At 45.8% G+C, this 24,190-nt stretch overlaps 1 protein-coding gene across 3 annotated transcripts; it reads right to left on the bottom strand.

Annotated features, from left to right (window-relative positions):
• Positions 1 to 17: 17 nt before the first annotated feature.
• agla (amylo-alpha-1, 6-glucosidase, 4-alpha-glucanotransferase a) lies at positions 18 to 24,115 on the bottom strand. Of its 3 annotated transcripts, none has more exons than XM_076977402.1 (34): positions 23,973 to 24,115; positions 23,247 to 23,399; positions 22,390 to 22,600; positions 22,097 to 22,266; positions 19,933 to 20,136; positions 16,569 to 16,750; positions 16,363 to 16,474; positions 15,900 to 16,026; positions 15,491 to 15,593; positions 15,245 to 15,342; positions 14,958 to 15,097; positions 14,632 to 14,819; positions 14,202 to 14,325; positions 10,484 to 10,647; positions 10,155 to 10,256; positions 9,843 to 9,998; positions 9,501 to 9,651; positions 9,271 to 9,395; positions 8,360 to 8,472; positions 8,127 to 8,261; positions 7,763 to 7,893; positions 7,275 to 7,411; positions 6,770 to 6,903; positions 6,422 to 6,597; positions 6,216 to 6,318; positions 5,780 to 6,005; positions 4,975 to 5,086; positions 4,592 to 4,727; positions 3,712 to 3,824; positions 2,817 to 3,028; positions 1,165 to 1,262; positions 979 to 1,066; positions 755 to 888; positions 18 to 593 (listed from the first exon to the last, which is right to left on the bottom strand). In XM_076977402.1, exons 2-34 carry the CDS (start codon positions 23,326 to 23,328, stop codon positions 476 to 478), a joined length of 4,605 nt encoding a protein of 1,534 aa, XP_076833517.1. In that variant the 5' UTR covers positions 23,329 to 23,399; positions 23,973 to 24,115; the 3' UTR covers positions 18 to 475. The 3 variants fall into 3 exon arrangements, with proteins under 3 accessions (XP_076833517.1, XP_076833516.1, XP_076833518.1); XM_076977401.1 differs by lacking the exon at positions 14,202 to 14,325 and adding an exon at positions 13,638 to 13,761; XM_076977403.1 differs by lacking the exon at positions 14,202 to 14,325 and adding an exon at positions 13,638 to 13,761 and having other exon boundaries at positions 23,247 to 23,351; positions 23,973 to 24,055.
• Between the last annotated feature and the right edge of the window lie 75 nt (positions 24,116 to 24,190).

The raw sequence follows: 24,190 nt of genomic DNA, 5'->3' as shown, positions 1-24,190 counted from the left end.
GATACAAGTCTACACAATGCAGATGAACCGTTCTAATTTAATACTTCTCTACATTTTATTAAATACATTCCCATGTATAACAGGAACAGTAGTTCACAGATGATGTCCAGCTGTCAACATGTAAACACATGGTAATAGGTAATATGCTACCATAACTACGAAAACACAGTTACCAAACCAGCAACAGGATTGTGGCCCTCACGCCCATGAAACTTCAATTTGTTAGAGGAACGCTAGTAGTCAAGGGCAATTACCTCGAATACTTTTGTTTTGAGATACATGAAGAAAGTTAAAACCTAGGATCAGATATCCGAACAATACTCAAAGAGCCCAGGTCTGCATCTTTGAGTTTCGGTCCCTCACAGTGCAGGTACTGGATTGTGTTTTATTTTATACTGGCTCCAGGAAGCCAAGGGGCAACCAGAAGAAAGCGTTCAGGAAGACTTGAGGCTGGAGGCCATGGGCCCCTGAAGGTTCACATGTCATACAGGACCTCGAGGACTGTGGCGATGGACCAGGCCTGTGACTCACAGCTGAATGGACAGTATTGGCCATTCTCATTGGTCAGCTCAGGCAAACCCTTCCAAGGAGACCTTCGAAGACAACAGAAGAACTGTTTTAACTTTGGAGGTCTCCTAATGACATCATGGTATCAGGACAGCTTAGCGGTAGGAACAAATAGCAAAACAAAAATTACAGGCAACCCCATCCCATTATTGCTCTAACTAGGGACTGTGAGTGTTGGGATGATTACCTCTCCAGGTGGACATTATGACGAGAGAGAACATTCTTCACCAGAAACACGGTCTTGTCATACGTATCCTGTCCGAGCTTCTTGGCAAAATATAACTTGGCACGTAAGAAGTAGCCAACTGGCCAAAGCCATTCCTGGTGAGAGAAGAACGAAGGAGGTAAGAATCTAATTAACTCACATCAGAATATATCTGGATCCCTGGATCATCTGAGAACAGCTCTTACAGGGCCTTGGTGGTAGTTGAAGCCTCTGGCTAGGTTGTAGTTGTCGTTGTCTAGCGAGTTGTCATAAACGCCACAGTAAACCATGTCACTGTTTGAAGGAAGTCAGATGGTGATATAGCAGATAAGATTGCAATGTAGGCTAATGTGGTTCATTTGCGACTGAGAGGACTTCGTTAGATCACTCACTCTGGATCTAACGTCTTCATTCCAAGTGGTCCAAGCAGCTTTTTCTCAGCTATATCCAGCGCACCCCAGGCCCGCTCCACAGTGAACAGCTCTGGAGCCTACAGACAATACAGTTCAGTAGATAATTTAACATGTGAACATTATTAAAACCAAAATGTTGAGGTATTGTACTCCAGAGGTTGTTAAGATTATGGACATCATAATATTCTTTGCTACTGTACATGAAGTAAGTCTTTATTTAAAGGGTAGACATGGTCAGAAGCCTCAAGAATAAATATTTCTATATAGTATATTACTACTTAAAATTTACTAAAGCAAAACACAGGCTTTATATTCCTAAAATGCAGGCGAGACTAGTGATAATGTCCAGATAAGATGTATCCACATTCCATCCACACCAAGTCATATAATTGTGATTAATTGTTTCTTTGTTCATTCGATTTAAGGCAGTTTTGGTTGTTCCACTTTTACATGTAAATCAGAGAATGATCTGGAAAGTTCTGTTTCCCTGTCAATGCTGCCCTGTTAATCAGAAACTGAACAGAGCAGTTTTACGCAAACAGTTTCCACACAATTTGGCGGACTTTCTCTTTGGATAATGTTTACAACGATATCAAACCTTTGGTCTCAATGCAGTTTGTGGTTATAAGTAGCTGGTTTCAGGAAGAATAAAGAAATTTAATACATTTCCACTTGGCTAGTTCTTTTTTTTTTTGGATACCGCCATCTACAGAAGATTCTACATCCCGTGTACTACATAACACTGGTGAATAAAGCATGACAGCTCTGCATTCATACTGTTATCCATTCACACATAAAACTAAACATCTGGTTCAGGACTCAGTACGGTTTACTACAACTGGATAGTGGACTTTCTCACTGGCAGACTCAGATCAGGAATGGTTGCAACATCCCATCCACACCATAAGCAATGGCTTAAAGAGAAGAGCTTGTGACGCCAGGACAAAGTCAGCAAGATTACAGAAGTTGTCATAGGCTCCATTTTATTGAGGATTTTGAATGGTCACGCCACAGCTACGGTCACGCCACAGCCACGACCACGCCACGGCCACGGTCACGGTCACGCCACGGCCACGCCACAGCCACGGCCACGTCACAGCCACGGTCTCGCCACAGCCACGGTCTCGCCACAGCCACGGTCACGCCACAGCTACGGTCACGCCACAGCCACGGTCTCGCCACAGCCACGGTCACACCACAGCTATGGTCACACCACAGTTTGTCCTTAACGTCTTGCTACAGCACATGCCTGCAAAGTGTTGCAAAGGGTTGTGAAGATGGTTCTGACATCCTCCAGCTAGCCTGCTGGGAGACATCAATCATCTTCCTCATACACTGATTTCCCTTCTTCCATCCAGGAAATGGTGCAACCACAAGGTCTGGCTACAGTGTCTATTTCCAAGCCATCAAATAACTCATAGTGCACTAAACCACAACATTTTTATTACAATATCTGGACTTAAGCTACTTCACATGCACTTTGCACACGCTAGCCCAAAGTGCAACAATCACCAACGTGCACTCTTCTGTTCAATGCATTGTTAGACCGCACCACTGACTCTGTGAGACAAACCTGAGACGCAAACCTACAGCCAGCTCTGTGCTGATACAATTTGAGTATCACTGCTTACCACCACCATGGCGATGGTAAAGTTGGGTCGGAGCTGGTAGTCACACCAGGAGCTGGAGGCGCCAAAGCTGTCTTTGTAAATGCCTCTTTTGTGGACCAGCTCGGGGTGCTTCTCATTGGGATCGTTGGGGTCTTGAGACACATAGAACATTTTCTCAAAGTTATTCTGGATCTTTTGGTTCCAGTCTTCATAGGACACGGTGAGTTGTTTACCTAGAGATGACAATAAAGGGAAAATGTTTCCCATTTAGCTGATGCTTTTATCCAAACTGGCAACGGTGGCAACTTTGGCAGTTGCTAGCTTGAACTAGAAACCTTCTGATTACTAGTCAAACATCAAGACTACTCTCTGTTCTGCCTCTGAGATGAATAAGATAAGATAGCTTAAGATAGCTGCTCATACTACAGAGTCTCTTGCCATCTTCAAACGTAGACTGAAAACTCACCTGTTTGTTGAGTACTTAAATTACCACCAACACTGCAGATAACCCTTGCTGTCCTTGTACTTTCCATTGTATGTTTATTTATTTCTATGTTTATTTGCACTTCAATGTATATATTTTTAATTCCTGTTGTTTAGGTTTGAACCTGTGTTGTTTTTGTTATTCCAGGTAAAGACATTGATTCCTGTAGTTAAGTAGTAGTCTGGCTGAAGGGTATGCTGAATTCTGACCAATCTATGCTACTGTCTTGGATGCATTCTGTGAACAGATGCAAAGCACTTTGTAAGTCGCTCTGAATAAGAGCGTCTGCTAAATGTAAACGTACATTTAAATGTAGTCAAAATCCTAACCACTGAGATACCACTGCCCAATGTTCCAGTTCACACTGCTCTGAGCTGGAATTTGCAAGCAAGCATCTCCCAGCCCTTCGTCTGAGGTGAAGTTTGTGCTCACCGTCTCGCTGGATGGTCATGGTGTCATGGGGGAAGAGGCCCTGTTTGTTCAGCTCCACCAGCCAGCGCACGGTGGACTTGCACAGTCCCACTATCTCCACCGCCGAGCCATCCCTGTCGGAGCAGTCGGGGCAGGTAAAAACCAAAACAACCCCCCCCCAACCCCATCCTTCCATCACATGCTTAGTAAGGCTGAGGTTATGGTGTCACAGCTTCAAGGCTCGTTTTGATGTATAATTGGATGGTTACTGTTTAGATCACAATACTGACTAAAATATATTTCTATTACCATCTTCTAGAGCCTACTACACCAGTGCTTCCTGTTCTTACACTAGTGCTTCCTGTTCCTACACTAGTGCATACACATGTAGGCAGGTGTAGGTGACACCGCCCTTCCCCTGGGACTTAAACTATACTACAGCACCCTCCAGATTTCTGTGCAGGGACGCAGGCTGCAGGGAAACAACCTTCAAAAAAATATGAACTACGTACACAGAATATTTTGTCAAAGCTATGCTTGATCTTTTGGTGTTTCTTTATATAGCATGAACTTTCATTATTGTCAATTAAAACCGTGAAACTGTGATTTTTTTTTTAAACCTCAACATCCTTTACTCTGACAAACATTTTTAACAGAGGCATCCTAACTGCCTATAAACCTGCTCAGTGAAGGCCTTATTGCCTTAACAAAACAAAACAATAATCCCTAACACCAACACGACAGCCATACTGCACGTTAAACATCTTAAACAGTCCCTTTCACCTAAAAACAATAAAATTATCTCAAAACGAGTTAACAGCACTGTTAAACACATAGTGAAGAATGCAGGTAAACAACACATACAAGTACACAAATGCGGCACCTGGTCAGGTGGGCCTACCTGGGCGTGGCGGGCATGCCTTTGTTCCGAGCTGTGTCGCTCTCGCCCATTTTGTCCATCCAGGTGCCGCAGTTGAAGCGATTGCCGCCGTACACAAAGCCGGTGTCAGGATTCACCTTCGCCATAATGTTGAAACCTTGTGAGGGAAAGTGCAAAAAGTTCATTTGAATCTGAATGTTGAATGTAATTGACATATTTTTACATATTTATATAACTTATGGAATTATGTATTAAAGGGCTGCTTCTGAAACAAAAATGTGCGTCAAGCTCGTCATGTCCTCGGAAATGCCAATGTGAATGCTAATCTCTGTGCTAATGAGCAGTTCATAGCAATCCTCAGTGAAGATGGTGCTTGTGGTCAGAGAATCCCGTAATGGCGTCACCTTCATCTCTCATGTTGCGGTCCAGCTGTGGCCCTGCCTTCCTCTCTCGAAACTCGATGCCCTCCATGTGTCGCTGCAAAGCTTCGTGAATCACCTCGTACAGGGGCTGGTCCTGTGGCACCACAGGGGCACGACACATAAGCAACATGGGTGTGTGCGTGTTACCAGCCACCTCATTAAACACCTACAGTTAAAGAGTGCACAGCCCATCTGTTATCAAAGGCAATTAGCATTAGCCGTCCTTCAATACCACTGCTATTATAGTTGACCTCCTGCTTTAAGAATCAAGCACCAAAAAAAAGTCCAGTCTGTGGTGGGTCTGTGATCAGAAATTGGCCAGAGAAGAGCATGGCAGAGGGTAGCCAATAAATGTGCTACAATCTTTAATCTACAGTCTTTATCTACAATCTATCTGATCCACTGTGTGACAGGCCACACTAAAGAGTATGTGCAAGGTAGATATTTCTAAGAAGGTCAGTGGTGAGTGTACTCATGAGGAGCTTTGAAAAACTAAGAGCAAATAATTAGACTACATCCGCCATTTAACATCACCTGGTTGGTTTCTGTAGGCATTTGAGTTTGGATTAAAGCTGTAACTGTGCACCTTGTTCTCAAATTCCTAATTCACTAGTCACTAATTACACGGAGACAAACACTTTGGTTCCCCACTTGAAAATCTAGTAGACTTGAATACCATTAATGTATAAAAACATGGTTCAGTCTTTACTAAGGTGATGGTGTCTGGGGCAGCGAATGAAGACCCTAGACGTGACCCCGGACGTGACCCTGGACATGAGGCGCTCACCAGCGTGCCCGGGGCTTGAGGCTGGGAGTCGTCGGTGGGGTACATCCTGGCCACGGAGCACTGGAGGATGCTGGCTCCGTCGGGCACCATGCTGCAATAGTCCTGTACACACTGCAGCCACCACCACACCGCATCACGGCAGTTGAAACGCGCACCAACGCCCTCACCAAGCAAGTTGGGAATCAGGCCATGCCTCAGCGTGCCGGCGAAGGACAGGATGATATTCCTGAGTGGGTGACAGAGAGAGAGAGCAAGAGATAGAAAGAGAGTTTGAGAGGAGAAGAGTGAGACACAGACATAAAGATGAACAGGGAGAGGAAAACGGTTTACATAATGTTAGACATTTGAATGTGGCAAAAACCAATCAAACCATGTACAAACCCCTATCTCCTGTCTGGTTTATGTGGAGGGATTTAATGGTCATGATGGAGATTACCTGGCTTCAAGGTGACGACCAGTGACAAGCAGGAGGCCCCGCAGTGCGATGAACGTGTCTCTACCCCAGCAGCGGAAAATTCCAGAAGAGAAATGAGGCAAACCTATAAAACATTTTCATGATTCTTACCAGACTTTCAAGACTGCTTTTAATCCTAGCCACTGTTATCCAGCTATGAGAGGGTGAAGGAAATGTTGCTGGGAGACCTGCTGCCATGGAGACGCAGCACTGTTCTTGTTGCTTGGTGATGGTGTTGGCGCGGTAGGGGATGCCGGGCAGCGTGGGAGAGAGAGGGGGCAGCGCAGGAAAACGGCCCACACCACACATCTGTACCGAGCCCAGAGCCAGCTGACGCACGAAGGTCGAGCCTTTTTGTACGAAACTGAGAGGCACACACACCGACGCGCACCACGATTAGTCCTTATATCTGGTGTGAATTTGAAAGATTTTGGACACACAAAACTAGATAATGTATAAAATTCCACTAAAAAATCATAGGAAGACTTTATACATAAAGCAGAATAATGTTGAATTGGCCCATTGAGAAAACTGACCCCGACATCTGTTTGAAGGTGGCGTCCAAGGCGGTGGTGTAGGCCCCAACCATGATGGCGTCAAAGTAGCAGGGGATGAGGTAGCGCGGGATATGCTTCAGGTAACCGAACATGGCCAGAAACCACTGACCGACCTGAGGAGCACAAACACAGGACCCAGCGATTCAACACTCACCAGCTGCCTTTAAAGTCTGAGAAGCTGCGCCGTTGTTCTCATCAGCAGGCTCTTCAGAGAGGCCTACTTTGACTTCAAAACTAATTAATAACTAATAACTAACTATTAACTCAGACCTGCTGTTATAAATACAAACAGCTGAGGGCCCAATGCTCAAACTCATGCCCAGTTCACACACACACACACACACACACACACACACACACACACACACACACACACACACACACACACACACACACACACACACAATGTTGTATTTATTACATTCATTAGACTTCTAGAAGAGATTTGGGAAAGTGAGCGTGCATTGTGGACCCTGGGGCTCACCTCTCCGAGAACTCCTCCGCGAGACACCAGCCGGTTACTCACATAGTCGATCATCCAGTCACCCTGCCTCAGGTTGTCACAGAATGGGTGACCCAGATCGTTACTGGGACGAATGTCACTCATCACTGACATCAGGCCTGTACACACAAGCCCACATCTCAGAATGATGCTTCTAGAATGATCTACCTCACTATTATTTCTCTAGATTCCCAAAGGGTCCTTTTTGGAACATAATCACAGAAAGCAGGATTCAGACAGAAAACTGTGGCATTGTGCTCTCCTGATTCAGCTCAATATCACATGACTGAGTCCTTTGTGAGTTGAATAGAAGTGAGGGAGGTTGCAGTGAGTAAACTGTGCAATACTGTGGCCTCCTGGAGGAGTGACTAGAGGCTTAGTCTTAGTCTTAATCCCCGACTCACTACAAACACGATGGGTCTCAGCATTACGGTGCAGTAATGGTATAACAGTAGAGGCTCGGTGTGCACCTTGCAGGCCAGCGTATTTGAGGCTGGTCCATCCAGGGATATTGTAACAGCCGCCACCATCTTCTTTCTCCTCTGCCTCGCAGCGGAAGAGCAGGACGTTCATGTCCGCCAGGTTCAGCTTGTCCACCATTCTGTTGAGGACGGATGTCAGCACGTTCAATTATTATTAACAACTCTAATGTTTAAGGAGATTCGAACACCCTGTCAAATCAAAGATGTCCATTTCAATGTAAACATTACCAAGTGGAGTAATTTAATAAATGTTAAATTAGGTATCTGTGATTGAGGAAAAGCTGAGGGCGTTGAGTTGCATATCACAGAGCCCCCTGGTGACAAATCTGTAGAAGTGCGTGTGACCACTCACTGTGCCAAAGGGGTCTTCAGTATGGCTGGGGCGTTCTCGTCCGGCACACTGCCCGCCTTGTAGCGGGGGTTGAACTGAACCAGGAGGTTCCTGAGGGCCCCAACGAGCTCCTGGGCTTTAGGGTCTAGACTGACCCTGGGGAGAGGAGGAGGAAAGAGGGGTCAACAAAGATAGAAGGATTAAGAAAAAGGACAGGAGTGAGAGAACGAGAATGAGAGAGAAAAAAGAGGCACCTGAAAACGATGACACTGCCAGGCGTGAGGCGCTCAAACACGATCTCCTGCACAAACTCACTCCGTCCTCGAGACGTCACCCCCGCCTGCTTCACCACCCTGCTGTCTTTCAGCTGAGAGGCAAAACAAATCACTAAACTCAAGAATTAAAAGACGAAAACCAGGTTAAAAGTGTAAAGTGCAATGATAAAGTGCAGGAGAAATCTCAATTATACGCTTGAGAAAGTAGAAATGCTATCAACTTGGGGCACATCCAAGCTGCTTCATCATCTTTGGTTTGAGTTCTGGGCTCTACAAGCTGGCCTGTATCCATGGACCAGACAGACCTACTGGCCTTGTCAATGTCTTCTTGGCCTAATCCAGTGACTGATTTATGGTAGTCCTTTTAAACTAACTGGAAGCCAGGGAAAAGATTTGAGAAGTAGTGTAATGTGCTCTGTTGTCTGGTCTTTTTTGGAAAATGCAGTGTTCAATTACAGAGACCATTTTCAGAGACCATTACGTTTTTCAACCCTGCTGGAGATAAAAACACGTGTGAGGTTCTTCAGGTCTTCGTGGGATATTAAGCCTTTGATTCTAGCTTATTCTTCAGATGATACAAAGCTGCACTGGTGATTGATTTGATATGGTTAGTAAAGGTGAGAACTGAATCTCCCAGAATGCTGAGATTTCTGACCAGGTCTTTAGTATATAATAGTGGACCAAGAATTGATAATTGAAAATTTAAACATAAGGAAGTGCTAACGAGAGCTGAGAAACTGCAAACAGCTGTAGGGTTGAGTAACTGGAGCCTCTGGTGCTTGGGGGGGTTAGGAGACTGAAATGAGAAGGTGGGTGGATTGGTACCTTCACAAACGAGTTGGAGCATTCTCAGGCCATTGTGCCGGTGGGACGGTAATCACTCCCCTCACCTGGATGTGTTCTTTAATCTCCACGGTGAACCCCGGCAGGCCGTTTATGCTCTTCTCATCTTTCACGTAGGAGCCGGTCTGCCTCTCCACCGTCCGCGCCTCCAGTACCACCTCCTCGATCTTACCTGCACCGCAGAGAGAGAGAGAGGTAATGGGGAAAGTTCCATACCGTTCCAGAACTTTCTTTCCCCTCGCATTCAGGAAGGGTGTTGTATGAGGAGGCAGCTCACCAGGGATGAACATGGGAGGAACCTCCTCTGAGTAGCTGTGGTGTTTGGGGTTCCGGAATGCCGTACGACACACGGCCACCACGGACTGGTGCGAGCTGGGACAGTGACGCGTGACAGCTACAATGTCCTCGTCCACCTGGTCCACAAACACCTTGGGGAGGGGGGGGGGGGGGCGGCATTCACAGTCACAAAGATGCATCTGACAATATGGATGGATGGATGGATGGATGGATGGATGGATGGATGGATGCAGACAGACAGACACACAGACACACACACACACACACACACACACACACACACACACACACACACACACACACACACACACACAGCGTGTACCTGGTTGAAGCCTTTGGCTGCCAGCTCCTGGTGCAGACGGTTGAGGGCCAGCTTGCCAGCGATGATGCCCGACTGCAGGCTGACCTCTCCAGGGGAGGAGGGCTGGGCCTGGGGGTTCCACTTCTGGTAGAAGCGCTCTTCTGACACCACCGAGATCTGCCAGTTACACCACGGACATGGTCAACACAGCAAGAAGGGACCAGCTGCGTTAAAAGCTGCGTCTGCAAGGTCCAGGATTAAACCGCTGTGGCATGGAGGACTTCTTTAGCTGTAGATGCGTATCCTCCTCGAGCCGAGAGTGAGGAGCCTCACCTGGTGGGGCACGAGCTCGTCATAGCCGCGGGTGCTTCCTGTGGCGCAGCAGGCCATGGAGACGATAGCAGAGCTAGGTAGCGAGTCGAACGCCGAGCGGATCTACAGCACAAACACACAGACACACACACCACTCACAACTTTGTCTAGTGTGAGTGAACTATATGCATATTATAACCTGCTCAAAAGAGAAGCTCAGTCTGTATATCTTCAGGAAGCACTGGACCATTAGGATGGCCCACATGTTCACTGTTTCTCAGTAAACATTTTTATGTTTTATGCTAGCATAATGTAAACTACGCTGGTGACATAGTGATGAGCTCTGCTACCTGGATGGGGCACTCGTTGTCATGGGTAACGTCCAGGAACATGGCGTGTGCGATGCTGGGCACCAGGGGCCGGAGGCTGGGCTGCACGAAGGCCCCCACGGGCTCGCCGCCATAGCGATACACCAGACGGCCCTCCTCATGGCTGTCACCCGCACTCATCGCCTCTGCCGCAATGCATACACACACACGCATACGCACACGCACACACGCGCACACACAACACAACATTCAGGCACCAGTCATTAGCGTAAACTCACATACTGACAAACTGTCAGAGTAATGCAGATAAAAATACATTTATGAAACTAAAAGAAGAAACTGTAAAAGTGAGTGTTCAATTAACTGTATCACAATGTTAGTATTCAACACCAAGCCAGGAGGGTGAAGGCTAGCACATGCTTCCTCTGACATACACACAGCATCTTTCCAAGACCCACCGCTACAGGAGAGAACTAGCCAATAACAGCACACAAAACCCACCCCTTCAGGAGAGAACCAGCCTATACCAGCACACAAAACCCACCCCTTAAGGACATAGGCTGGCTGGCACCATGTTGGGAGAAACCAGAAGAGCAATTAGGTTATCTTACTCCCCGGCTGGCGCACACACACACACACACACACCACACACCACACACCACACACACACTCTGTTATAGGTGCTTTCTACAACGCTGTGATATGCGGTGATGTCGCGTGGTCGCAGCCCATATGCCGTAGCAGTGACGCGAACCCTGAGCACACCAACACCACTGAGATGCCCATCGACGGCCCCCTGAATGTAAAAAAAACACCTCATAGAGATTGAATTCAGTCTCACAATCTTTGTTGGCTACATTTGAAAAGGTTTCATTAAAGGAGTGTGTAAACCAACAATGCCAGTGTCGCTGATAACAAGAAGCCTTCATATATCTCTTCATACATCTGCAGTCTTCATTCATCATTAGTAGGGCTGCACAGTATGAACAAAAAGTGTATTGCTATATTAAATGGCTACAAAATGTGACTGCAATGTGACATATTTAAACACAAAGATGAATACATGGTTAAAAACGTGCTGGCTGTGATGTGTTAAAATATCCATAGAAATTACATGTTTCATGGCCCTTATAAAGTGTTGATTAAGTGTTAGAGTGTGGCCTACCTCTACATTTGAACAGGTTTCATTAAAGGAGCGTGTCAGCAAATATGCTTGTGCTTGCAGAGTGTGTCCTACCTCTGTGGTTACAGTGCTGTAGAGTGTGTCCTACCTCTGTGGTTACAGTGTTGTAGAGTGTGTCCTACCTTTGTGGTTACAGTGTTGTAGAGTGTGTCCTACCTCTGTGGTTACAGTGTTGTAGAGTGTGTCCTACCTCTGTGCTTACAGTGTTGTAGAGTGTGTCCTACCTCTGTGCTTACAGTGTTGTAGAGTGTGTCCTACCTCTGTGGTTACAGTGTTGTAGAGTGTGTCCTACCTCTGTGGTTACAGTGTTGTAGAGTGTGTCCTACCTCTGTGGTTACAGTGTTGTAGAGTGTGTCCTACCTCTGTGGTTACAGTGTTGTAGAGTGTGTCCTACCTCTGTGGTTACAGTGTTGTAGAGTGTGTCCTACCTCTGTGGTTACAGTGTTGTAGAGTGTGTCCTACCTCTGTGGTTACAGTGTTGTAGAGTGTGTCCTCCCTCTGTGGTTACAGTGTTGTAGAGTGTGTCCTCCCTCTGTGTTTACAGTGTTGTAGAGTGTGTCCTACCTTTGTGGTTACAGTGTTGTAGAGTGTGTCCTACCTCTGTGGTTACAGTGTTGTAGAGTGTGTCCTCTCTCTGTGGTTACAGTGTTGTAGAGTGTGTCCTACCTCTGTGGTTACAGTGTTGTAGAGTGTGTCCTCTCTCTGTGGTTACAGTGTTGTAGAGTGTGTCCTCTCTCTGTGGTTACAGTGTTGTAGAGTGTGTCCTACCTCTGTGGTTACAGTGTTGTAGAGTGTGTCCTCTCTCTGTGGTTATAGTGTTGTAGAGTGTGTCCTCTCTCTGTGGTTACAGTGTTGTAGAGTGTGTCCTACCTCTGTGGTTACAGTGTTGTAGAGTGTGTCCTCTCTCTGTGGTTACAGTGTTGTAGAGTGTGTCCTACCTCTGTGGTTACAGTGTTGTAGAATGTGTCCTACCTCTGTGGTTACAGTGTTGTAGAGTGTGTCCTACCTCTGTGGTTACAGTGTTGTAGAGTGTGTCCTACCTCTGTGGTTACAGTGTTGTAGAGTGTGTCCTCTCTCTGTGGTTATAGTGTTGTAGAGTGTGTCCTACCTTTGTGGTTACAGTGTTGTAGAGTGTGTCCTCTCTCTGTGGTTACAGTGTTGTAGAGTGTGTCCTCTCTCTGTGGTTATAGTGTTGTAGAGTGTGTCCTCTCTCTGTGGTTATAGTGCTGTAGAGTGTGTCCTACCTCTGTGGTTACAGTGTTGTAGAGTGTGTCCTACCTCTGTGGTTACAGTGTTGTAGAGTGTGTCCCATCTCTGTGGTTATAGTGCTGTAGAGTGTGTCCCCCCTCTGTGGTTACAGTGTTGTAGAGTGTGTCCTACCTCTGTGGTTATAGTGTTGTAGAGTGTGTCCTCCCTCTGTGGTTACAGTGTTGTAGAGTGTGTCCTACCTCTGTGGTTATAGTGTTGTAAAGTGTGTCCTACCTCTGTGGTTACAGTGTTGTAGAGTGTGTCCTACCTCTGTGGTTATAGTGTTGTAGAGTGTGTCCTCCCTCTGTGGTTACAGTGTTGTAGAGTGTGTCCTCCCTCTGTGGTTACAGTGTTGTAGAGTGTGTCCTACCTCTGTGGTTATAGTGTTGTAGAGTGTGTCCTACCTCTGTGGTTACAGTGTTGTAGAGTGTGTCCTACCTCTGTGGTTATAGTGTTGTAGAGTGTGTCCTACCTCTGTGGTTATAGTGTTGTAGAGTGTGTCCTCCCTCTGTGGTTACAGTGTTGTAGAGTGTGTCCTACCTCTGTGGTTATAGTGTTGTAGAGTGTGTCCTACCTCTGTGGTTACAGTGTTGTAGAGTGTGTCCTACCTCTGTGGTTACAGTGTTGTAGAGTGTGTCCTACCTCTGTGGTTATAGTGTTGTAGAGTGTGTCCTACCTCTGTGGTTACAGTGTTGTAGAGTGTGTCCTCTCTCTGTGGTTATAGTGTTGTAGAATGTGTCCTACCTCTGATAAGTGAGGAGATTCCTAGTCTAGTCACAAAAACATTGTCCAGCTCTTCGCTGCCCGTGAAGAGCTCAGCAACCACGTACAGGTCAGGCCGGATGGCACGGGCTACGTCCAGCATGAACTGCGCCCCCCGCAGGCCAAGGTTAGAACAGCACACAGCAGATGCAGGGATGAGGGGCAGTGGGCAAATGGACAGAGAGGGGGACGAGGGACAAAGACAGAGAGAGAGAGGGGAGGGAGAGAGAGTGGGAGACAGAGAATGAAAGACAGCATGCCAGCCGAGAGATCCAGTGAGAGCAGGACAGGTTCAGTAGAGACAGAAGAGAAGTAAGGTGTACCAGAGAGGACAGTACGGTGAAGGTGTAAGGCAGATGCCAGTGGAATGACATAGAGATTTGTGTCCAAACAGAGGTATGTGATAGAGATGACAGTGGGGTATAAGGGGGGAATGGTGCAAAGCAGAGACAGAGAGACACAGAGATTCCATTAGTGTCATGCCAACACGCAGCATCAGACCACACCCCCATGGCCCGGCCCCCCCCTCTGAGTCCCCTGCAGTACCTCGGATGAGACTGGTTATTCCCAGCCGGTTTACAAACACATTGTCAATCAGTTCGCTGCCAGTAAACAGCTCGGCTATCACATACAGATTGGGTCTGACCGCCCTGGCTGTAGCCAGCATGGCCTGCAGGGTGAGAACCAACAGTCAGGAGTGTGTTCAGCGCAGTGAGATCATTAGCACACTACGTTCAGCAGCAGAGAGCATGCTGGGAGAGACAGAGGTTCTGTGGGACTCGATTGCTCCAGTGGTACCATTAGAAGCTGGAGACGCCTCTGGTTCAACACTGAGATCCGATCACGAGGCAATCGGACCTCATCGCAGAAAAATGCTGATGCGATTAAACTTGCTTATGCGCATCTTAATGTTTACACAGACGCCGGGAGACGTCCCTGACGAATCGAGCATTATGATCCCTCCGGGCACCCGTACCTCAGCCACGTGCAGCGGTGTGGAGTGACAGTTGTCCAGACGGACGCCGGCGAAGTGCTTGGCCGTGATCTCCGTGTACTTCTGCATGTGAGCCCACAGGTAGGGGCAGTCGTCGGGGCCGTTGCCATAGCGGAGCTTCACGCTGTCGCCCCAGCAGATCAACTCCCTCCTCACGTAGACGTTAGAACCTGTGCAGGGAGGTGAGGAGGAGGAGAAAAGAGACAGCGTTCATCGCTGCTCGAAAGACAAGGCTGACAGCGCCACTATGTGGTCAAGACTGGGAACACGTCTTCACAAGGAGCTTTTTTTCTTCCACAGATGCAGACCTGGTTCAGCAAAGTTTCTCAGAGGATCATCACCCATCACCCAGCCATTGTGGGCCAGGAAATGACACGCTTTGTCCGGCTGGTCCATCAGTAGCAGGTCCTGCTGCAAAGTCGTGTCTTTAAATGGGAACGTGAAGTATCTGCATGGGGAAATACACCCAGAAGTTCAGAAGATGCGTCCAATCAGGATTTAGTTTGTTTTAAGTGATGCTTCCAGTCCATGGTTAGTCTGATGAACAGTGTGTTTACTTTACAGGCTATCAAAATAACGAGCTGCTTGATGTTACCTTGTAACCAGGGGATGTTTTCTTGTAATGGCGCCCAGTCTGGGGCCATGACTGGCCAGGCGCTCATAAAACACAGTGCCCATGCTACAGTTAACAGCCTAGAAGAAGGCGAGGCAGCAAAATTACTTCTCTGGACATCAGAGAATCAGAGGCAGAGATGGAGGGAAGAGAGGAAGGCAGAGAAGAAAAGAGAAAAAGAGAGGAGGAGCAGACAGAGGTGGGTGGGCAGACAGAGACAGAGCTGACCTGCTCCTGGTGGTAGTTGACCTCTTTGTACTGTTCACTGTTCAGCTCTTCCAGTCTCTTCCTGAGCGAGTTGCAGCAGTCCTCGATGGCTCCAGGACTGTTCCTAGAACAGCACCCCGCAATCTCCATGTAAGTCAGGGTAACTCACCGCTGTTGGTCTCTCAACAGTCTTTAAATTCTACAGAACATCCTCGTTTATTCTGCGTTTTGAGGCTTGGTCAGGCAGAGGACGCATCGTCAGCTGCTTGAAAGACATTCTGCAGCTATAAAAGCTAGTCAGTAACCCTCACGTCACATTCAAAGCTGTAATCTCATCTTTTAAACATTTCCGAACACAAATCTCCCAATCATGAAGAAGAGAGAGCTGAGGCAGGCCCGCATGTGGTAGCACATACGGTATCACACTGACCCGTTGGGCATGAAAATTTCCAGGGCTGAGTTCATGTCCACCATGGCGCCGAAGCGTCGGCACTGAGGGTCCTGGATCATCTTGAGCTGCTTCTTGCCATCAGTTCTGCTCCCATCAGGCTTGACTCCTACACATGTTTGTGTTAATCATCATCACCATCATTCAATCTATCTCGTATGTCTCAACTGTGGACTAAATGTAGTCCTGACAGAACTGAGCATTTCACTGTTGGGTCGTTGGTGATGATTCCACTGATGGTATTTGAAATCGGGCACAAAAACAAAGTATAATACTAGAACAATAATGAAGAACAGACTGACATCTTTGGTGCTGCCCGGCTGCGTAATTTATCCACAGTTTAAATGGAAGAGCTCTTGTGAGAGCTGGGATGGTTTAATTAGTGGCTAAAATGTAGCATTCCATTAAGATCGAAATGTACCAAAATAAAGCAATGAAATCTCACCACTTTGAAGCAAAGTCCTGAACTTTTCCACTGTTGGTTCAACTTTGACCTGGAAGAACTCCCATAGCTTAATTTTGGGAAACACATCCTGCCAGAAGATCCCACGGATTGCCTATAGAAGACAAAGAAACAAGGCTCTGTATGTACAAAAAAACAGGAATACAATGCATAACAATACACACACACTCATGTACACACACACTCACGTTGAGGTGGTGGTCGTTCTGTATGACGGCCGGGACTCCGCGATCAGCATACTTGCCATCGGCGATGTCACAGGTCACATACCACAGGGCTCTGTCCAGAACCCACGCGGGCCGCAGGTGGGGCGAGTTCACTAGGTTGTACCCACACTCTGGGTGCTGCTGTATCCACACACTGTTAGCAGCTACAACAGACAGGGAGAAAAACACAGACACCAGGACTCACTGAACAAGGATGGCAATACAGCACAGGAATCAACCCACCAGCTAGGAAAGGGGTAAGCCACTGGACTGTGCTTTTTAATTTTTAATTTCTTTGCTTAAATATAAGCAAACACAAGTTACATATACATGTTTTTTGCAGTACTTTTGATTCAGATGTTTGCAGTACATCTGCTGTGTAAGCTACTCTTCACAGACCAAGGTAACGTTATTTTGGCCAACCTTACTTTACCTTGCAAGCAATCAAACCATGTTGATTTCAGACTTCAAAATGGTCATTTAATTTCAGAAATACGGAGATGAAAAGAAATGATTTTGTGTCTTAAAATGGAAGTAGGTGTAGTTAAGTCTCTCACACACACAGACACACACACACACACACACACACACACACACACAGGCAGACATATACACAGACACACTCAGACACACTCAGACACACACACACACACACACACACACACACACACACACACACACACACACACACCCTCCAACTCTGTTCCTACTTAGCTTATGGCATTTAGGCTGAGGTCAAGATAAGGTGTCACACACACACTGAACTTTAAGTGCTGCGTGTTCAAGCCAGAACCGTGAACTGTGAACTATGCTCAGAGAGATCTGGCTTCACTGCTCCATGTGAGCGGGGAGGGTTGGGGGTAGTTCTCAGAAACATGGACCATGGCTGGATTCCACAGCAGGCGCAAACCTCCAAACAAATGATCCAAACCATGACAGGATGGCAGAAACGCGTATACAATCCCAAACAACTGTGCAGCAATTCAGTAATCATCTGTAGCCAGAACACTGCAGAGAGTAACGTTTGAAATGTTATTAATAAAGAACCCTCTGAGCTCATGAGCACAGTCATCAACTAGTGCAAAGACAGAACCGTAGTCAGCATCTCGGACGAGGAGGGAAGACATCATGAGGGAATGGTGTGGTGTGATTCAATATTCTGCCCTTGGGATCTGAGAACGAACTCCTCACTGTGCTACAGACTGGAGAAACCAGAGGGCAGGAAGACAGTTTGTTTTGCCAACTGTACCACGGCAACGACCTGGGTTATTTTTAGAACTCAGATCAACACATAAGCAGCTGCTGGCGGCACGCACCAGGTTGAAGTGGATTATCATGGATTGTCATAGGTGACGTGACATGAATCTGATCTATAGGGTCCCCAAGGGCAGATGCGGTCTCAGAAGCTACATTTACATGAACAGCAGTAGTGTGAGGTTAGTTAGGTTAAGGCTGCTAGTTGAACTAAGCCGTGATCATTTAAATAGTGAGGCCGGAGTGTCGTAGTGGGATTAAGGGCCCGGTCCACCAAAGCTTGGCCTGATTAGATAGACAGATAGAGTACTTTATCCATCCCTTATGGGAAATTTTGGTTAAACCAAGTGGTTCAGGTAGATTTTAGTTTAAAGGTAGATTCTGGCATATAAATACTTGGATTAACTAATACTTAGATTAAGCTCTTGACAGTTTGGGTGACATTTTGTAGCTTTTTTCACATTACACATAGTTTATAGATCAATACGGTCTGAGTCGACACAAACAAATAAGAAAGAACAGAAGGAATTGTTTACATTTTTTAGAAGGATGAAGAGATGTTCCTCATCCTCAGTGCCCTACTAGAAATCACAATAATGTAGCTTTTAGATGGAAGAAGGAAAAGCTGACATTAGTAACTTGCCAAAAAGTATCTGAAGGAGAATAAAGAAATGGCATCTTGTCAACTTCTGCTGTGCATGTTGATGGGAATGTGGACAGACTGGACTTTTATATGGTTCTTGTAAACATATGGATTCTGTGCAGGTTTGTAGACCGGCTAAGAACTTACTTGGCACATTGTGTGCATAAATGTGTCATTGCCTGCAACAGTAACTAATGTGAGTATAGAACTGGAGACAACATGGTCTAAAGGAAGGGTTCTGATTCTGGTCCACTCAGTCCAAGCCTTTTTACTGTTCCAGCAGAACCAGGTAACCAAGGGCTGCATCCCTGCTAAAGTTCTTAGAGTTTAAACAGAACCAAATCCTGGTTTGGGTGGGTGTCCCAGAGGAATGGACTGAGAACCTATGGACTAAAATAACTGATAGTCCTATACAAAGTACTGGCACTTTGGTTTCATCAAGGTCCAGTGGACTCCCTGTCTGCCCAAGACATGCATGTGCAGGGGGAGTAGAGCACTGTGGGTGCTGCATGACTTGCAAAAGTTGTAATAATGACAAAAGAATACTAGAATACTAGAATACTAGTACAGGAGGAGGCCACACCGGTGCGGGTAAAAGGAACTGCCAGCACTCGTGGTTTTCTGATGATGAAAGAGTAACGTGTTACCAGTACAGCCTGCTTAGATAGAACAGAATGCAATGTGTGTGTACAGTTTAGAACCACCCCCCCCCCCCCACACACACACACATACACACGTGCGTACACAGGCGCGCACACACACACACACACCCACACACACACACACACACAAACACACATGCAGCATGTTTACAAAATATAGAGTTAAAAACATTACATAGCTTGAGGAATATGATAAAAGGTGTAGATAAATTTGACAAATAATAATGACAACAACAATAATAACAGTCAGAGTCAAGCCCTTCTCCTAATGATGTTGAGATAAGACGAGACTGTCTGGTCTCCAGGACTGCCACACTAGGGTCCTTCAGAACTCCTCTCATTACGTAGGACATGAACCAGTCAGGTGAACAGCATTACCTGCTTTAACGTTAGATTTGTGCAAGTTTGCAAATACATACGTGGCCATTTTTATTTCAATGCCTGAAACATCCAGACTGTGTCTGTGCTGTAATTTATGGCCATTTATGTAACAGGATTATGGACGACAGCTGTCCTGAGTACACATTCTTTCTTTTTTCAGTTTTTATTAAATTATCCATGACCCAATACTAAATTCCTCAGATTCAGTGGCACAATTGTTTAATACAGTGATGTTCTTATGTGCCAAGATGTACTGAAGCAATATGACGCACGAGGGTGATGATGTCCTACTGAACATCAGCACGGCTGTGTCTCTCGTCCAATCACATCACTGGGTGGGAACTAACTGCAGTCTCTCGTCCAATCACATTACTGTGTGGGAACTAACTGCAGCCGTAATGCCCACCTGTATGGTTGTAGACCACATCGGTAATGCAAAGCATGTCCCACTCCTTCTTCATCTTCTCCACTACACCAGCCATGTCGGTCCAGGTGTAACTCTGGCCGGGCCGAGAGAACTCGGGGTTCAGCTCCAGTTGGTCAGCCAGAGAGTAGCAGGACCGAGATTCACCCAGCGTCTGCAGTGGCGTGAAGTGGACCATGTTATAGCCTGGAAAGACACACACACAAACACAAACAAACACACACACTGAGCATTTCAAGCAAGGAGGTGATTTCAAGCAAAGAGTTTATTTCAGCTCAGATGTTATTGTTATTTCCCAGCATTCATGGTCATTGAGGGCAAAACCTGCTCTTAGCCTGAGTGCTGAGAAACTTGTAGCTGTATCTCATCACAGTATGATGGTACAATCAATTAAACCTTAATTAGCACTGTAGTTACATATATGTATGATTTGAACAACAGTAATATTAAATTGGTAATAACCATAAATAGGTTTTAATGCTGTCAGATTACTGTGTAATGACTTAATGAATGAATTTATTAATTTAATAAAGTATAGAAAATTAAGTATGAAGTAGAGAAGAAGAGAAAAATTGAATAAATTAAGATAATATAAAAGATGGAATGGGATTAAAGTAAAGTTTTAAGATTAAAGGATAAACAAACAAAACCTTGGTTTCAAAAACAGCTAAGCTGTACCATACCAACACTATTATTCCACAACGAATTATTATATTTTCTATGTTCTACAACATGTGCGCAGTCTGTGCTTTAACCTGGATGGACTATTGATTACACTGACAGGGTGGTCCACCATTGGTCAGGGTCATTGATATAGCACAAGTTTCAAACAAGCCAGAGAGATAAGAAAAAGTGAAATGCAATTGTGAAAGGCAGCAGAGGTTAACTGCACCAAGTTAGCTTCAGTCACACATCCCTGAGTGCTGAACTCACGTTAGCTTCAGTCACACATCCCTGAGTGCTGAACTCACGTTAGCTTCAGTCACATGTCCCTGAGTGCTGAACTCACGTTAGCTTCAGTCACACGTCCCTGAGTGCTGAACTCACGTTAGCTTCAGTCACACGTCCTTGAGTGCTGAACTCACGTTAGCTTCAGTCACACGTCCCTGAGTGCTGAACTCACGTTAGCTTCAGTCACACGTCCCTGAGTGCTGAACTCATACAGAATCACAATGGACAGTGTGTAACTTCAGTTAAGCCAGAATTAAGCCTCTCTAATAAACACCAACAAAACAACGATCTGTACATGTATCTGTACATGACTGAGATCAGTGGCAGCTCTCCAACGCCCTGCACAAGTCCATCGTTCATACTCAAGCATTAGACCCTCGAGAGCAACACAAGACAATAATAATAAAAACATGCAGCTAAAAGGATTCATAAGCTAAAAGCCATGACTCTTATTCTAGCTCAACTCAAGCTGACCACCAGCGGTGGCTGAGCAAGGCTATATTCACCTTCTATCTGCACGGGACTTTGTCAGATGACCTTTTGCAGACTATAAAATGACACCACAAGGAATGGCCACCCCACTACCACACCTCCTGCAAGTGAAAACCATCTAGTGAGAACCCAGTTGGTCCCGCCTTAACTTACACCCGGAGTCTGTGCCATTTACACAAGGCTGAGATTTACAACTGCTGTTTTAACTCGACTGTTACAGCCAATATTGGGGGATAATAATGACTGTATACAACATTAGAATATTTCACAATTTGCATTCGATATCACGATATTTAATGATAAACATATCATATTGCAAATTTTAATGTTTCATGTTTAAGAAACATGCTACTTAATCCAAAGACTGGTAACTGTTGCCAACAACAGAATCAAACCAAAATGGCTATACCTGCACCATTTAAAGAAAATGAAAGAATGAGAAGAATTTATGGAAGCAACACAATCCTGTGTGCTTCATTCTTTGTTTTAGTCACTCAAATCGTTGTCTCCCATTTTCATTTCATTTGGGAGATGATTTGATGAAGGGTGATTTAAAAAACAAACTGAAAGCTGTATCTGAAAGGATTCATAGCATAAAGACACGACTGTAAACCCATCTCGGTTGAAAGCGAGTGTACCAAAGGGCAAAGACACCTTTTAATCTGATATGTAATAAGCAAAGGGGTCCTGGCTCTTCTCTTACCGGCCTCTTTGGCTACCATGAGCCTGTCAAGCCATTCGTCCAGGGGCCCCAGGCACTTGGCCAGGTATGTCTGGATGCTGATGCAGTCCAAGGGCAAGATATGGTTGTCTGCTCCGACACGGAGAACGGGATCCACCACTATGTAACCCCCTCCCACCTTCTCATCATGCCTGAAACAAAGGAACTGATGTTGAACTAAAGCTTGGTTCAAAATCAGCAAAGATACTCAACACGTAAAATGTTCAACACCAAAACTTCAAAGATTGAACTTTTAAAAAATGTTTTGTTCTCACCCATGGCCAAAGTAATAGTGGTAAGACCCAGATATTTGCAGCTCGAGGGAGCAAAACTTGTCCGAGTCGTCCTCCCGGCCGGTTGGGTTGACCCAGCCGAGTGTGCGGTACCTGTGGCGATCAAAGCGCTCCCCGTCGGCTGGATAGTTGGTGTGCACATGCACATGTTTCCCCTGGAGGGTGGGTCCAAGACGAAACTGCAGCTCAAACCCTGGGAATAAAAAACAATGCAATTCCCAAATTGAACGAAATTAGACTGAATTAAACTGAACCATACTAGGTAGGAAGATTTTTTCTGCCTTGTTTTGATTTCCACATAATATCAAAACTGAACAACTTTGAAGCACATCATCATTACCGGGTGCATCATAAACTCCTCCGTAATTCTTGAACTTATAGTGTGAATAACTCTTATTCTTGCCCTTTGAAGACCTACTAAAGTCCCGTGTAAATATCTTGTTCCCTCAACAAGTGTAGTACTATAAAAGCCATGCAGCTGTCACTCCAGGGGTATCTGTCAGCAGTCACGTGAGTCACGTTATAGCTAGGTTGAGTAGCTAAAAGCAAGTGGCATTTTTATTATCTTAGTCTTTTGAAAAAATTACCACATTAAAATATTGCACCTTCTCAATTGCTGCAGACAGAAGAAATTTTGTTGTTTTTGACAAAGCAAAAGGACACGTTTTGTTGCCTTTTTGCCACATACAACATACAAACAAGACCAGTACATACTACAATACATACTACCAAAAACTACTCATATGGAATTCGTGAGGAAATAGTCCTGAGAAGGAAACTTTAAACGTGAGATAGGCTTCAAGGATGGTACCCTGATGTATACTTGAGAAAAAGCCTACCTTGTTCCAGTCGGAAGAGGGTCCTGTCGAGTTTCTCCATGTCATTGAGGACCAGTACTCGAGTTTGTTTACTCCGTGACATATTGACTCCTTATTCAGAGCGTCCTCAACGTACAGGAAATGACACTTGGTAATTCAATAGGACGCCCTTGGCTGAAGAGAGAGCCATAGGACAACAGCAGCATACAGCACATTACGTACAGGAGACACGCAGCACGGTGACTGGGCGACATTTACACTCCGTGTCGAATGACCCCACACGTCTGAAGGGTAGCGAGCCGCACAGGGCTCTTGTCACCCCGGTATCTTACATGGAGGCTGCGACACTGCATCAACGCTGTGATATGCATCCGCAAACTACCCGTTAGCGAATTTAAATCGATGTTTATGCAGGTTGCAACCGCGTTTGCACAAGCATCGCATCACAAATCTGCTGAATATTCAGTCGTTTCAATGTCAAAAGACCATAATAGTATCATGTGAAGCGTCGCTGCTTAAGAACCAACGACAGAATTAAACGAGAGCACTGAAAAACAAGGTGTTTAAAGCGCCCTCCGTGTAGCTAGCTGCTCTAAACTGGAAGGCGATCGAGTGAACGCTATAGTGTTTCACGATCGTGGAAACGCACAATACGCCGGACGGTTAAGGGAACAACCGGCAGCAATAACTTCAAGACAATTTCAAGGACTCAGTGCTGCGTTAGCTGTTAAATGTGAATAAGCATACCTCGGTAAGCCGTTTTCCTGGTCCCAGATCAGGAGGTTCTCCAAATTGCAGCTGATGGAGGCGTGTAGACGTACTGCCGCACACCGCTTCCCGTTACCGTAATCCATCAAATACCGGAGCCAAACATCCCCTCACGCACGCACGCACGCACTCCTCCAAATAACATACGCTGTACTGTACTGCCACTTGTCTTCACAAACACAGAGTACAGCCAATAC

This window comes from Brachyhypopomus gauderio, chromosome 16, assembly GCF_052324685.1.
Source record: "Brachyhypopomus gauderio isolate BG-103 chromosome 16, BGAUD_0.2, whole genome shotgun sequence".
Lineage (NCBI taxonomy): Eukaryota > Metazoa > Chordata > Actinopteri > Gymnotiformes > Hypopomidae > Brachyhypopomus > Brachyhypopomus gauderio.
This window is presented reverse-complemented; position numbering and strand designations above follow the sequence as displayed.

Bases quoted from the DNA above. Each gene is read 5' to 3' on its own strand.
- agla (XM_076977402.1), bottom strand. From the start codon at position 23,328: ATGTCACGGAGTAAACAAACTCGAGTACTGGTCCTCAATGACATGGAG. The intron at 15,594-15,899 runs GTCAGTGTGATA...GTGCTGTTCTAG, and splicing joins GAAATTTTCATGCCCAACGG to GAACAGTCCTGGAGCCATCG. The intron at 6,598-6,769 runs GTCAGTTTTCTC...TGTGCCTCTCAG, and splicing joins ACCTTCAAACAGATGTCGGG to TTTCGTACAAAAAGGCTCGA.